Source organism: Macaca thibetana, chromosome 5 (genome assembly GCF_024542745.1).
Source record: "Macaca thibetana thibetana isolate TM-01 chromosome 5, ASM2454274v1, whole genome shotgun sequence".
In the NCBI taxonomy this organism is placed as follows: domain Eukaryota; kingdom Metazoa; phylum Chordata; class Mammalia; order Primates; family Cercopithecidae; genus Macaca; species Macaca thibetana.
The window spans coordinates 20,397,852-20,413,666 of record NC_065582.1 but is presented as its reverse complement, the minus strand read 5'-3'; the positions used below and the strand labels follow the sequence as shown (position 1 = coordinate 20,413,666).

The 15,815-nt window shown below is 37.0% G+C and overlaps 1 protein-coding gene across 10 annotated transcripts in view; it reads right to left on the bottom strand.

Moving 5' to 3' along the window:
• NEK1 (NIMA related kinase 1) overlaps nucleotides 1-15,815 on the bottom strand; it is a 221,442-nt gene that overhangs the window by 181,173 nt on the left and 24,454 nt on the right. For all 10 annotated transcript variants that reach the window (XM_050791717.1, XM_050791721.1, XM_050791723.1 and 7 more), the window contains 4 exons: nucleotides 15,391-15,445; nucleotides 13,174-13,374; nucleotides 8,596-8,656; nucleotides 4,940-5,091 (listed from right to left, as the gene is read on the bottom strand). In XM_050791717.1, coding sequence (XP_050647674.1) covers nucleotides 4,940-5,091; nucleotides 8,596-8,656; nucleotides 13,174-13,374; nucleotides 15,391-15,445 — 469 coding nt within the window. The remainder of the gene's footprint in view (nucleotides 1-4,939; nucleotides 5,092-8,595; nucleotides 8,657-13,173; nucleotides 13,375-15,390; nucleotides 15,446-15,815) is intronic.

The window sequence follows — 15,815 nt, the reverse complement described above, 5'->3', positions numbered from 1 at the left end:
GAAGTCACGATTGACAGGATACGATGTAGAAAGAGTAGTCAATAATGACTCCAATATGGAAGATGAGAACAAATGGAAGGGCAGAGTTCCCATTTACTGAAATAAGTAAGATCAATTTGGAGAGAGAATGAAATCAAGAGTTCATTTTTATATATGTTAATTTTGAGATGTCTATTAGATACACAACTGGAGATGTTAAGACAGATATCAGTCTCAAGTTCAGGAAAGGAGTCCAAGGTGGAGATACAAATTTGAGACTCAGTTTATATACATGTTATCCTCTAGAAAGTTCGTATGGATACAAAAGAGAAGATATCTGAGGACTGAGACCCTGAGCACCTCAGCATTTAAAAGCCCTGGAGGTGAGGAGGAACTTGCAAACGAGGCTGAGAAGCAGCAGTCAATGAGGTAGGAAGAAAATCAGAAGAATGTAATACCAGGGACTCAAATGAAGAGAATATTGAAAGAAGGAGGAAGCAATCAGGTGAATCAAAAACTGAGGTCAAGGAAGAAGAAAAATGACCCGTGGATTTAATAATACAGACATCAGGAGCCATTTCACAATAGCTGTTTTATAACAGCTGCGACAAAGAAAGCCATGAGTGAGGTGGGTTCAAAATGAAATAAACTGGAGACAGTATAGACAATCTTTTGGGAAAGTTTTGTTGTTAAAGGGACCAGAAATACAGAGAGGTAGTTGGAAGGACATAAGGGAAAGTTCCTTTTTAAAAAAACTTAAGATACAGGATATTTGTTTGCTAACATGAATGATTCAGTAGAGAGAAAAAAGGATAATGATGCAAGAAAGAGCGCAAAGTCCTTTAGCAGGCAAAAAAGAATCACAGTATACAAATAGTTGAGTTGACCCTAGTAGGGAACAGAAACAGGTCATCCAAAGTAAAAGGAAGAAAGGCAAAATATTTGCCAACAGGTAAGACTGACTAGCAGAAGTAAATGTGGGGAAGTTTTCTTCCAATTGCTTCTATTTTCTTAGTGAAGTAGGAAGAAAATATTGGTCCTTGTGAAAAGCAAAGAGAAGGTAAAAAAATAATCACCTAGGAAGTAGAAGAGTAAATACACTGAGGAAATATAATAGGGTGACCAGAAGGTGCTAATTTGACATTGTTGGTTACATATTGAAAGTTAGACTAGTTACGATAGTCATATGCTTTCTCCAGCCATATTCCACTGACCAGGTTTAGGCACAAAGGAAGTGGAGAGTTGGATTTCACAAAGTTAAGTTTTTTTGGTTATTGGTTATTGGTAATAACGGAAGAGAGGGCAAGAGAGCTGACCTTTTGGAAATTATTATAAATGAATATGGAATTTAAGCCAGGTAAGGAAAATAGAAACAAAGAGGGAGGAATAAAGGAGGCTATTAGGATTCATGGATCCAAATGGGACAGATGTTTTGGAGGCAGACTCCTAAAGAAATAAGCTAGAAACACAGGAAGTGGTGACCAGGGAATGGGATGATTATAAATGAGGCTAAGAAAGAGTTCTTATTATTGATAATGAAAATTTTAATGGCATGGCAATAGGTGAGACTTTTAAGTTAAAGTGGGAGACAAGATATTTGAAAGAGAATGATCAAGAAAATAAGCCAGGCGCAGTGGCTCATGCCTGTAATCCCAGCACTTTGGGAGGCCAAGGCATGCACTGCTGGAGCCCAGGAGTTTGAGACAAGCCTGGGTAACATAGTGCAACCCCACCTCTACAAAAAAAAAAAAATTAGCTGGGTGTAGTGGCACTGGCCTGTGGTTCAGCTACTTAGGAAGCTGAGGAGGGTGGTTTGCTTGAGCTCAGGAAGTGGAGGCAGCAGTGAGCCATAACCGCACTGCTACTGTCCTCTAGCCTGGGCAACACAGCAAGACTCTTTCTCAAAAAAAAAGAAAAGGCCGGGCGCGGTGGCTCACGCCTGTAATCCCAGCACTTTGGGAGGCCGAGATGGGCAGATCACGAGGTCAGGAGATCGAGAGCATCCTGACTAACACGGTGAAACCCCCATCTCTACTAAAAATACAAAAATTAGCCGGGCGCCGTGGCGGGCGCCTGTAGTCCCAGCCACACGGGAGGCTGAGGCAGGAGAATGGCGTGAACCCGGGAGGCGGAGCTTGCAGTGAGTGGAGATCGGCCACTGCACTCCAACCTGGGAGACAGAGAGAGACTCCGTCTCAAAAAAAAAAAAAAAAAAAAAAAGAAAAGAGAAAGAAAGAAAATGAAAACAAAAGGCCATATTCTATAGGAAGTATCATCTTTTTTTATACTAAAACTGTAAAGAATTATGACAATGTTGGAAGGACAGTGAGTCAGGTGTTAAACTCTTCAAAAGACAAGGGTTGGCTGGGCGCAGTGGCTCACACCTGTAATCCCAGCACCTTGGGAGGCCGAGGCGGGAGGATCACGAGGTCAGGAGATCGAGACCATCCTGGCTAATATGGTGAAACTCCATCTCTAATAAAAATACAAAAACAAAATTAGCTGGTCGTGGTGGCGGGCGCCTGTAGTCCCCGCTACTCGCTACTCGGGAGGGTGAGGTGGAGAATGGCGTGAACCCAGGAGGCGGAGCTTGCAGTAAGCTGAGATTGTGAGATTGAGCCACTGCACTCCGGCCTGGGCGACAGAGGGAGACTCCGTTTCAAAAAAAAAAAAAAAAAAAAAGACAAGGGTCTATAAATGACTCTAACACAGAGGAGCAGTAGGTGATACAGTCTGGTAGCAAAAGCATCAAGGTAGAGGGATGAAGAGAATGGCAGGGTTAGGCAGCAGGGAAAGTCTGGCAATGAAAAGCAAGTCATCCTATGTCTTCACTCAGTATTAAGGAATTAGAGAGAAAACAGCCAGCATGTAAGAGAGCTGCAGAACAGTGCGTTCAGGGACAAACCAGGTTTTCAAGCAAAAAAGGTGAAGACATTTTTAGAAGTTTAAAATACAGTGGATTTTGCCAAGAATGTACTATAAGAGAGTTTTCTGGGAAGAGGTTATAGGTTGGTGCAAAAGTAATTGGGGTTTTGCTTTCAATGACAAAAACCCCAATTACTTTTGCACCAACCTATAGAAAACTATGCAGGGGGTGGGGGCAGATCAGGGTATGACCAGAGTCTTACAGCGATGGGAGAATTTAGGCAGTGAGGGAAAGCTGGAGTCCTAGGCTTCTTGTGGTGACTGAAGTAAAGACAGATAAAAGGGTAAGATGGAATTGGCCCACTCAGGTTTGAATACATCTTTTTAAAGATAGATGAGACCAGCATGCCAGTTATACTGCCCCTCAGCTCCAAATCTACTCTTCACTGTCCAGCTTGTGATGCTAGAGCTGGACGTTGTAAACATTTCCTCTTTGATTGCTAACACAATATTAAGCTTTCTCAGTAAAATTGAGAGGGTCACTGCAAAGGAAGAAGCTTCTCTTCCTGATTAGTATGCTTCCTTTCTTCTTGTTACTGCAGCAAGTGGGACACATAGCAGCACTCACCCCTACAGGCACCTTCCAGGAGTGTTTGGCCAGTGCCCCTACCAGCTTCCCTGTGAGTTTCAGCAGCACCTGCAAGAACAGCTTCCCACAGAGTTCTGCTGATGCCTCAGCCAGCATCCCAGCTGGAGCAGCATCAGACCAGTTCCACTTGCACCCCAGCAGGCTTCCCAGTGAGTTCAGTCCCTCCTCAAGTGGCTTCCCAGTACATTCTACTGACACTCCAGGCAGTTTCACAGGGAGTTTCGTCAGCTCCACAGTGAACACTTTCCTCTTTGCCAGCCCCACACTGTGGTGCCATCGAGTCAGCTACTGCCATACTCTACCCAGTAAGGTCTGAATCTCAGCCTTCAGGATGGGGTTAGGGTTTCTTTTAAAATTTGTGTCTTCTTTGGGTACTCTGCCTTAGCACTAGGAATAGCAGCTGTTTCCTGTATCTGCTATTACTGTATGCTTAAAAAAATTTTTTTTTTACGATCTGTCATTATTATAATTTTGCTAAATTTCTTTATTTTTGGTTTTCTTTTTTTGAAACAGAATCTTATGGTCACCCAAGCTGGAGTGCAGTGGCGCAATCTTTGGCTCACTGCAACCTCTGCCTCTCGGGTTCAAGTGATTCTCCTGCCTCAGCCTCCTGAGTAGCTGGGACTACAGGTGTGCGCCACAACACCCGGCTAATTTTTGTATTTTTAGTAGAGACAGGGTTTCACCATGTTGGCCAGGCTGGTCTGGAACTCCTGACCTCAGGTGATCCAACCGCCTTGGCCTCCCAAAGTGCTGGGATCACAGGTGTGAACCACCACACCTGACCTATGACAGATTTTAAACCAAGTGACTGATCATTCCTACTATATAAAGTTTTATCTTACAGTAGTGTGTATACATACATATCTAAGGTTGTGTATATGTATATGTATGTGTATGTAATCCAAATGAAACAAGTTCCATATACCAAAGCATACAGCTACTGACATAAAATGTCAAATTTCTGCAACTATCACTGCGTTCTTGGGCACGTTGCTTAAATTCTACAGGCCTTCATTTTTCATCTGAAATATGATAGAGTAGATTACATGATCACATTCCTTCCAGCTCTATGATTCTGTTTATCTGACTGTGAATTCTCAAATACCAAATATTTCCAGATTTTTATCAAGAACGTCATAGGTATTTATTTCATTTATGCACGAACCCAAACGGCTCTGCTTAGGTTGTTCAAAAGTTATTTCATTTATAATGTCACTCATTTTTTATTGCACTAATTATATTACTTAATATATTTACTTAATGACTTTTTATGACTCCTGTAGGGCTTCTCAGTTTTAGAGGATTGGTAAAACACAGAAGGAGGACATTCCTTGGTAACTTAATAAAAGCAATCCTATAATATCAAGGTAACTGAATTGGGCTGCAATGAAATAAGATCGAATTGAATTTGTTATTAACACACGGTCTGTAACATGATCATACCTGTTTATGTTTTTGCAGTGGTTTCTTTTCGTATAATTTTTTCTCTCCATATTTCTTATATGTTAAAGGTATTCCATATTTAGCGGCAGGCTTTGTAATTTTCTGAGCAGGCATAACAGAAATCGAGTTTTGTCCTGAAGCTGGTCTTTTGGCTAAACGAAAAGATACAAAGAATTTTGTCTGAAGTTCTTTACATTAACTCTTTACTTTCAGAATTCTTCAAGATAGCACAGTTTAATTTTCATAATCATTGACAGTATTTGAAACTTTCTATCAAATATCTTAATTCATCCCTTAGTATTTACTAATGCCTTAACTCTTTTACCCTAAAGTCACTTTTTGACAGAAGCTAAAAGCCAAATTCCTCTAACATGTTGAAGTTTTTAACATAAAAAAATAAATCCCTAAAATTGACTGTGGGTGATGGTTGCACGTATTGGTGAATATACTAAAAATAATTTAAACATGAATATGCTAAAAAAAAGTTTAATTGTAGACACCAAATGTATAAACTGTATGGTATGTGAGTTATGTAACAATAGAGCTGTTAAAAATAATTTTTTAAAAATTCACATTTTAGAAACTACTTTCAAAATCAGAAGATAATCAAGAGCAACTGTTAAGCATTAATTACATCAATATAAGCAACTTTTTCCTTCATATAATGTGTGAATGGTATCTATACCTACAGACCTTCAAAAAAGAAATATCTTAAAACAATCATTATCACTAAGGGTTCCACAAAATGGGTACCTCATAGACTGCTGGCAGAAATATAAATTGGTTAAACTTTCTGGAGAGCAATCTATATTAAGAATATTATTTATGAATTGATATTAAAGAAATAATCAGAGAAACTCCATGCACAAGAATAAACCCTACAGTATTATGTATTTAACCCTTATTGAAGCCTAGATGGGGTTCAGTCTTAGAAGGGATAAGTTAAAGAAAAGCATCCTAAGGTAATAAAAAGAAAATTCTTCTATTTACTCACATCTCTGGAGGATATTAAAAGTCAGAGTATAGTCTATATAAACACTTACTGAAACCCTCTTTCCCTTTCTTATTTTTATTATCTGCCAAGATACCCCTCTGCTCAAACTCTTCTAAAGCCTGAGCAGCAGCTTGCTTTCTTCCACTTCCAGACTGCTCTCTAGCTCAGGATTTTATAATGTGCTAAATCAATTTATCAATTTAAATCAATTTCTTCCAGAAGTGTTCTTCCTTTTTAGCGGGGGGAAGGAGAAAAAAATTTAACTGGTTTAAAATGAAATCCTACGGCTAAACTCAGTTCTTCAAAAAAAATGTAATTGTAATAGAAAATGTTCATCATATAATAGTATAAATTAAAAGAAACAAAACTTCTAATAATGCATTCTCAATTTGTAGTTATTATGCACATATTATCACAGAAAAATATATCAAATATAACAGTGTGTGTTAAAATTGGGGTAATTTTTATTTCTTTTAAAACATTTTTATAATAAATATTTTTCATATAATTTAGTAAACTTTTAAAAATAAAAACAATATAAGCCATTAAGTCGGCATTTTAGAGATTCAGAAGTAATTTTTGTTGACAATATGGGATATACGATGTGACAGGGTAAGGTTTTCCAAACACATACTCCAACTGCATCTTGACCCAGAAACCAGGAAGCATGAGCAAAAAAAGATTTCCCTTCGAGAGTTCAACTGTACAATCAAATTAGAGCATACACATACACATATACACACAGAGTCACAATACTGCAACCTGGCTAAACGTGTTAATAGAATCAAAGAAATAGAGTGTATGCCAGAAAAGGGGCTAGAGGCGCAAAAGCATAAAAAATAAAGATTTCTAAGAAACAGATATGAACAGTCCCATCTACTTTCCAGAGAAAAGGAAGAACTGCCTATCTGATTTTAGGGCATTTTTCAGGATCAGTGACAAGGCTACCTATGGCATGAAGTTTAACATAGGGGACTGGAGGCCACAAAGTATTTATCAGTAATACTACTCCTATTAAGCATTTCATTCAACCAAATGCTCTTACAACAAATTACTTTCTAATTCCCATATGGGTTTATCCACATGGAAAGAACATGCTGACACTGGGTATTTCTAGCTTTTGTGACAAGGAGCCTTTTGATTAAGATATGACTTCTACGAAGCTTGACTGTCCACTGCCCAGAGAAATCATGCCGATTCTTGGTCTCTTGTAAATTCTGTTTAAGTGAGTTGACTTCCCAGGGATTGGTGGTCTCTGCAATGAGAGGATGTCTAAGGGTCTTTAAGAAGGGCGAAATGCAGCAGGTGGCTCACGCCTGTAAACCCAGCACTTTGGGAGGCCAAGGCAGGTGGATCATGAGGTCAGGAGATTGAGACCATCCTGGACAACAGGGTGAAACCCCATCTCTACTAAAATACGAAATATTAGTCAGGCGTGGTGGCGGGCACCTGTATTCCCAGCTACTTGGGAGGCTGAGGCAGGGGAATCCCTTGAACCTGGGAGGCGGAGGTTACAGTGAGCTGAGATCGCACCACTGCACTCCAGCCTGGAGACAGAGCAAGATTCCATCTCAAAAAAAAAAAAAAAAAAAAAAAAAAAAAAAAAAAAAAAAAAAAAAGAAGGGCTAAATGTAGCTTGCCTTCCTGAGAACCCACTGTCATACCACTTCTAGCTAAATGGGCTCATTTTTATGATATCTATTTTTATTAATTTATCCAAACTCAAAATGGAGTAGTACAAAGAATTACGTTTGAAAAACAATATACCCTTCACGTATTAAATAACTTCCATTGATTTTAGAAATCCATTCTGAAATCATTCTATTCAGGAAAAAAATAATTTCCCTCTCACATAGATACACCTAAATACACACACATAGTATATAACCATATCCATAATCTTACAACAATTCTAATACCACTGGTCACATTGTTTAAAATAAAACCTACCTTTAATAAAGTGCTTGACTTCACATTCACTTACTTAAAAAAATTCAGAATATGAAATATTTCTCAAAGAAAATATTTATGACTGAGTGCGGTGGCTCACGCCTGTAATCCCAGCACTTTGGGAGGCCAAGGTGGGTGGATCACCTGAGGTCAGGAGTTTGAGACCAGCCTGGCCAACATGGAGAAACCCCATCTCTACTAAAAATACAAAAAATTAGCTGGGCTTGGTGGTGGATGCCTGTAATCCCAGCTACTTGGGAGGCTGAGGCAAGATAATCGCTTGAACCCAGGAAGCGGAGGTTGCAGTGAGCCGAGATCGCGCCACTGTACTCCAGCGTGGGCAACAAGAGCGAAACCTCATCTCAAAAAAAAAAAAAAAAAAAAAAAAAAAAAAAGGTAATATTTTATATGAAGATTTACACCAAAATTGAACATTTTATAATTCTATAACAACATTCTCAAAATATCAGCTAGGCATCAAAGACATAAGATTTCAGGCCAGATTTCATTTAAATAAAATGGACAAGAAATGAGAATGTTGTTATTAAGAAACTATATATTGCCATAAATCATTAATAATTCTAAGGTGCATTTCCTCTGGATTAAATTTATCCTAGAATTATCCCAACTTACTATATCAACATATATTTCCAGTTTAATTAGGTTTGATTACCACAAACAGATGAAAAGTTTCATATCAGATTTCATTTACCTGGTATAGGCTGTGATCCAAACTTTGAAAACGTTTTTAGACAAAATTCTTCTGCAATAAGCTTAGATTGAAAGAGAAAAAAAAAAAAATCAGAAAAGATGTTACATTTTCAAAATAAAAAACCTACCCATTAATTGTAATACATTTTCCCCTTTTTCAGTAATATTTATGTTGCCAAACTGTACTAAAACCAAGTCAAGGAAAAAAAAAAAAAAAAAAAAGGAAGCCCAGGTGTCGTGGTTCATGCCTGAAATCCCAGCTCTTTAGGAGGCCGAGGGGAGGATCACTTGAGCACAGGAGTTAGAGGTCAGCCCTGGCAACATAGTGAGATCTCATCTCTATTTTAAAAATTAAGAAAAATTTTTAAAAAAATCCATTCAATAAATTCCTCTCATGCTAACTCCCTCCCAATCTTATTTATGTATGTATCTATGGGTGTATGTTTTTGAGACAGGGTCTCACTTTGTCACTCAGGCTGGAGTACAGTGAGACAACAATGGCTCACTGCAGCCTTGACCTCCCAGGCCCAAGCAACCCTCCCATCTCTCAGCCTCCAATCAGTTAGGACCACAGGCCTGTGTCACTATGCCAGGCTGATTCAAAAAAAATTTTTTTTGGTATATTTTTTATGGAGATGGGGGTCTCCTTATGTTGCTCAGGCTAGTCTCAAATGTATGGGAGCAAGTGATTCTCCTGCCTTAGTGTCCCAAAGTCCTGAGATTAAAGGTATGTGCCACCATGCCCGACACAAATTTATTAGTTCTCCAGATAGAGGCTTTCTTCTCAAATTAATCTAATGAGCAAGGTAGGCATCCATACATTACTTGCCTATTTCATCTCTCAGCAATTTAACACAACTACCTATCTGGAAAAATCTCTATATTCTATGTGCATCTATAGCCTTCATTTTCTTCAAAACTACTGAAGAATCACTTCATTATCAAAATAAATTATCTAGTAATCTCTCAGTTATTTTAACTTTACTCTGAATCTGCTTAACATTTCCAATGAGTTTTGTAACTCATAATTATAAATTATAACTAATTTTATTAAGTTATTGGATAAATATGTAAATATTCTTAATTTAACAAATGTCTCCATTTATATACTAATATTAGTATAAACTCTCCATTATATATTCTCCGGCATTTATAAACATAGATATTTATAAATCAGGAACAAAAATCATTTATATTTTCTGCAAGTAATTTTTTCTCCTTACTCCATATTTTTCTCTCCTTAAGTTCAAAACTATGATACCAACAAAGAGCTAACTTGGTTTAAGCTTTTTTTTCTTACTTTGTAGGAAAGGCAAAGGCAAGTGAATTTTCTATTTTTTCAAGAGAACTGAGCCTTGGTGAGAGAATCTTCCTATAGTAACAGTGGTCCAGACACTCCGATAGGCAAAAAAAATACTTGATCCGAGGGGGTCGTTTTTTCCATTAAGAAAACCCCTAGAGCAGTTCTCAAAGTCTCATACCAGCAGGATCAGCATCATCTGGAACTCAGTAAATATGCAAACTGTCAGGCTCCACCTTAAAATTACTGAAACCAAGACTGTGATGGTGAGAGTCAGCAATGCCCTCTAGGTGATTCTGATGCATGCTCAAGTTTGAGAACCTTTTCGTTAGCAGACAAATGTAACAGCCAAGTCTGGCTCACAGGCAATTTAGGGCAACTATGTGAATGTGTGTTCCCTTCTCAAAAAATGCATTTTTTTTCCTTTTCTTTCTCTTGGAAGAAAACAGGTGGTTTATGATCTCAATCTTGTCCCTAAATCGAATCATTTCTTCCACTGTTGGAGAAGTCTTTCTTTTCCTGTGGTAATGCTCATGTGAATTGAGAGATGGGACATACAGAATCCAAGAAGATCCTGAAATCCCTATGTTGTATTGTCCAATAGAGTAGCCACTACCCACATGCACCTATTTGAATTAAAATTTAAGATATATATATATCTTAATATATATATCTTATATATATCTTAATATATATATCTTTTATATATATATATGAGAAGCTTTTCAGTTATACCAAGGACATTTCAAGTGCTTACTAACCACATGTGGCTAGTGGCTGCAACATTGAACAATGCAGATATAGAGCATTTTCATTGTCACAGAGCATTCCACTGGACAGCCCCTATATTCCTAATGAATCAGAACTTATCCATAGTTTTTCAAGCCATATCCAGGAAGATGTTGCCAGAGTGCAGAAGACTAAAAACTAGGCCCTATCAACCATGGCTGATGGTCTTGAGAGGATTAGGTACTAAAATGATAGGGAGCATTATAGTGATACTGGAAATAATAGTTCATATGTTACAGTAAAGCTCATCAATTGTTTCACAGTTATAGTCTTTAAAAAAATATATCACAACTATCAGCAGGCTGAGAGGAGGGAGGACTGCTTTAGCTCCAGAGGTGCAGGTTGCAGTGAGCTGAGACTGCGCCACTGCACTCCAGCCTGGGTGACAGAGTGAGACTCCATCCTCAAACAAACAAACAGACAAAAGTGTCACAAAGCGTCTCACCTAAGTACAAGTAGATATATAGTAGAAAATAAATCTGAGGAACAGCAGATAAAGGTTTTTATCTTTAAACAACAAGTGATATATAGTAGAAAATAAATCTGAGGAACAGCAGATAAAGGTCTTCATGAAGAATGAAATCTAAGTGGTGCTTAAATAGTAACAAGTAGGGTCTATGTATATACTAACACATAACGTCAAATATTCCATTTGTGAATAATCACAATCTCCCCTTGTTTCTTTTCATATTATAAGTTTTGCACATTTTAAGCTTGAATATTTTCTCTTTCATTGCTAGCTAGCTAAATTCCAGTACCTCAGCCTTGAGACTATATGTCCCAACTCCTGGTATGGGGAGAGAGAAACCTCAGCAAGACTAAATGAAGTCATTGTTTATTCTCTAGTGGCTGCCAAAAAAACAATAGTACACTACATAATAAAAGTGTCCTCGCAAACGTTATTTATAACAAAGGAGTCTTGTAAGACACCCACGTTTCAGAGGCTGTTGCTATGACCTATACAAGTAACCTTTAATCTCCAAATGTTAGTTGGTTTTCTTGCATACTAATGCATTCTCCTGGTAGCAACAGTAAAATCAACATCTCTGTTTTCTGAAGAGTATTTGGTCACATGCATGTTCTGTTAAGCCAAAAGGACATATGATACTTCCTTCTCCTCCATGAGCATATAAAAGTAATAACAAAACTATAGTTTTGCTGAATATCTTATTTACTGGAGGTTAACAGTTATTTAACAAAGGCCGCACTAAACCAGAAAAGTAAAACAATTCCAATTTCAGGTGATCACATTTTTATAACTTATGCTAACTGATTTGATATAGATTGCTTTAAAAATCTTATGGAATTAAAATTCAGTTAAACTCAACAATTATGCACCTATGTGTGCACTAAAGGAGAAATCATGAGTCAGTAATCTAGTATACCTACATATAAATGGTTTCTAGTCATTTCCTATCAAAAAGAATATAACTATAATCATATAGATTATGTTAACAATACATTTATAGGCCGGGCATGGTGGCTCATGCCTGTAATCCTAGCACTTTGGGAGGCCGAGGTGGGCAGATCACTTGAACTGAGGAGTTCGAGATCAGCCTGGGCAATATGGTGAGACCCTGTCACTACAAAAAATACAAAAATTTACTGGGCATGGTGACATGTGCCTATAATTCCAGCTACTTGGGAGACTGAGACGAGAGGATGGCTTGAGCCCAGGAGGTGGCAGTTGCAGTGAGCTGTGATCATGCCACTGCATTCTAGCCTGGGCAACAGAACTACAACCTGTCTCAAAAAGAATTAAAAAAAAAAATGTGTATTAGTAAAATACATTGATATGTAGGTAATATTTAAGACATTAAATATTTTGAGCACTTACATGCTAGACATTAAGCACTTTATGTGTATTATCACTTTTAATTCTCATAACAACCTCACAGATACATTCAATAATCCCTTTGCTCACAGGTGAGGAAAGTGAAGCATAGAAATGCTCAGTAATTTTACAGTTAGAAATCCAGAGAAAAGAGGAATATTGCATAACTGGAAAGCAAACATTAACAAAACAGTTACATAAAAATGGAAAGGCTGGGAGAACTGGTTCACACCTACAATCCCAGTACTTTGGAAGGCCAAGGTGGGAGCATCACTTGAGGCGGAGTTCAAGACAAGCCTGGACAACATAGTGAGACTCCGTATCTAAAATTTTTTTTTTTTAAATATTAGCTGAGTGTGGTGGTGCACACCTGTAGTCTCAGCTACTCAGGAGGCTGAGGCAGAAGGATTGCTTGAGCCCAGGAGTTTGAGGCTGCAGTAGGCTATGATTTTGCCATTGTACTCTAGCCTGCACAACAGAGCAATACTCTCATCTGAAGAAAAAGAAAGAGCACGGAAAGGAAAGTGGCACTAATTTAGTCTGAAAAAGGCACACCATTCCCCCAAGGTCCAGATGTGCTCTCCTCAACACTGGAGGCCATGTTCTAGCTAAGCAACATAACCCTACTGTTTAATTTTAAAGGAAAAAGAACATACCTGAGGTGAGAGAAACTTTTCAATGCGTTTGGCTATAAAACCTTTCTCCAATATGGAGTTGACTGATGGTCTATCCCTAGGATTTCTTTTAAATAACTGAGACACCAAACTGCGGAGATCATAGGAATAATGCAAAGACACAGGTGGAAAAGATCCGGATATTATCTTCAGTACCAAGTTTTTCATACTGCCAGCTTCAAACTAAAGTCCAGAAAATAAATAACATACAGGAAACATATATAAATTGAAACTGAGAATATCAGTAATAAGAAATAGTTCTTTTCCTACCAATATAGAATAGAAACACATCCTCTTCCAAATAATTAGAATATGTTTTCTAGAGCAAAGTTTAGTTGGTTATCTATAAATTAATATCAGCCCTCACAAAATAAGAGTAATTTTTACTTATTTAAAATATTTAAAGATGGGATGTATTAAATAAACGTTTCATAAACTATGACAATAATCAAATGGTGAAAGGTTATGCCTTAGAGGTAGCAAAATTAGGGCCAAAGAACCACAAACAGAAAAAGAACAACCTGCTGGTCTTCATTTAAGACCTGCCTTTTAGTGCCTCTGTTGTAACGATTAGAACAAGAAATTAACTATACAACTAAAAGCATTGGGGGAAAATTAATAAATAAAACTACTCATACTTTCCTTTCAGACAATGCTCACTATTTTGTGTGCGTGCGATGCTCCTAAAAGCTATGAAAATCAGCAGTATAAAAATATCTTAATAGGAATACATATGTCAGAATTAAATACAACATAAACTTTAAAGTAAAAAGAAAACAAGAGGTGGGGCAGTTTAAAATCTGAAGATTTCGTCTTGAAAGAGGGCAACATTAAACTTTTGATATCTCCACTAAAATATTACAGAACAATTGTACAATGTTATCTTAATATACACATTAAGAAAACAAAATGTACTATAAATTAGGTATCAGTGATTATAAAAGTTCTATTAAATGTTGAGCTCTCCTAAATGTCATCTGAGTAAATTCAATCTTATAGAAACATCTGTACACCTAAATAGGAATCCTAAATGCAGAAAAGATGTGGTTCTCTATTCCAATGCACTTTCATTTATCACTCAGTTGACATGCTCTTCACAAAGCGTAAGTTACTGGATTTCATGTATCTTAAGACACATGCTACTTAAGAGTAAACAATCCCAAAATACAGAAGAGATGGTGACAGGACAATGTAGACGAACAGATTTTTTTAAAACCCACAAGCCAATGGTTTAAAGCTAAAATAACTGTGTTGCAGAAAAACTGATCAATTATTTCAAATAAGCGTCTGATAACTACCATCCCACATTACCTTGTCAGCTTATGCTTTTTTCCTTAAGCAAGAAAAAAAAAATCTAAGGCAATATAGTAAAAGAGTATGCAACCATTAAAAAGAATGACAAGAAAAAATATTCCCCAAATAGTATTAAGCAATAAAATCAGGTTATAAAACTTCTTATAAAGTCTAATCAAACTTTTGGGGAAGAAAAAAAATTTTTCATTTTACAGGTAGTCAATACTGGCTGGAAGAACTGTTTATGATCCTTATTCACTTATTTATATTTTCATCTATTTTCTGAACTTTTCTGTAATGAAAATACAATATTGTTTAATCAGTGGGTAAAAAAATGTTAATCACTTTCCATTTCAAAAAACTGCTTTATTAAGATTAAACCTACTTAGGACAACAACTCTCCCCTTTTTTAGTGTGCTACACGTTATTAAAAAAAAAAGTCTCAAAAGTAAAAATTTTAAATACTCTGAATTAATGATTACTTAAATTGGTAAAAGTCATCAGTGAGTATATTGAATGAAATTCTTTAAATTAGTTCAATTCCAAATCAGTCTGGGTGTTATGAAAGAATTCACTAAAATGAAACTAGTAAAATTTGTTAAGCTAGAATATCAACTTTATACTAAATTTAACATTAAGAAAACAGCAAAATTCATTTTTGTCATTAGAAATAATTTTCTGGAAAACAGCATGAAATATTACAAAATAGCAAATATACTAGATACGCATATATATTAAGGGAAAATCAATTTATACTTCAGAAAAAATGAGAAATGTAAAAACGGACATAGAGGAGAATTTCTAGGATGAGGGTTATCTGAAAGATAACAGAACTTAAAAAATAATAAAAACATTATAGGCGCTTTTTAACATAACTTTAAAAATATTTCAGAAACTTCTACTTACAGCATGTTTAAGTGTACACAGCTCATAAAGGACACACCCCAGAGCCCAAATGTCACTAGAGAAGATAAAAATGAGAAATTTCCTCTAAGTATCAGAATGTACTTTAAAATTTTTTGATTTAAAGGAAACATAAACAGCATAAAAGTGTTTTGGAAAAATATGTGCTCCAGAAAAAATTTCCTTTAAAACTAAAAATTTCGGCCGGGCGCGGTGGCTCAAGCCTGTAATCCCAGCACTTTGGGAGGCCGAGACGGGCGGATCACGAGGTCAGGAGATCGAGACCATCCTGGCGAACACAGTGAAACCCCGTCTCTACTAAAAAATACAAAAAACTAGCCAGGCGAGGTGGCGGGCGCCTGTAGTCCCAGCTACTCGGGAGGCTGAGGCAGGAGAATGGCGTGAACCTGGGAGGCGGAGCTTGCAGT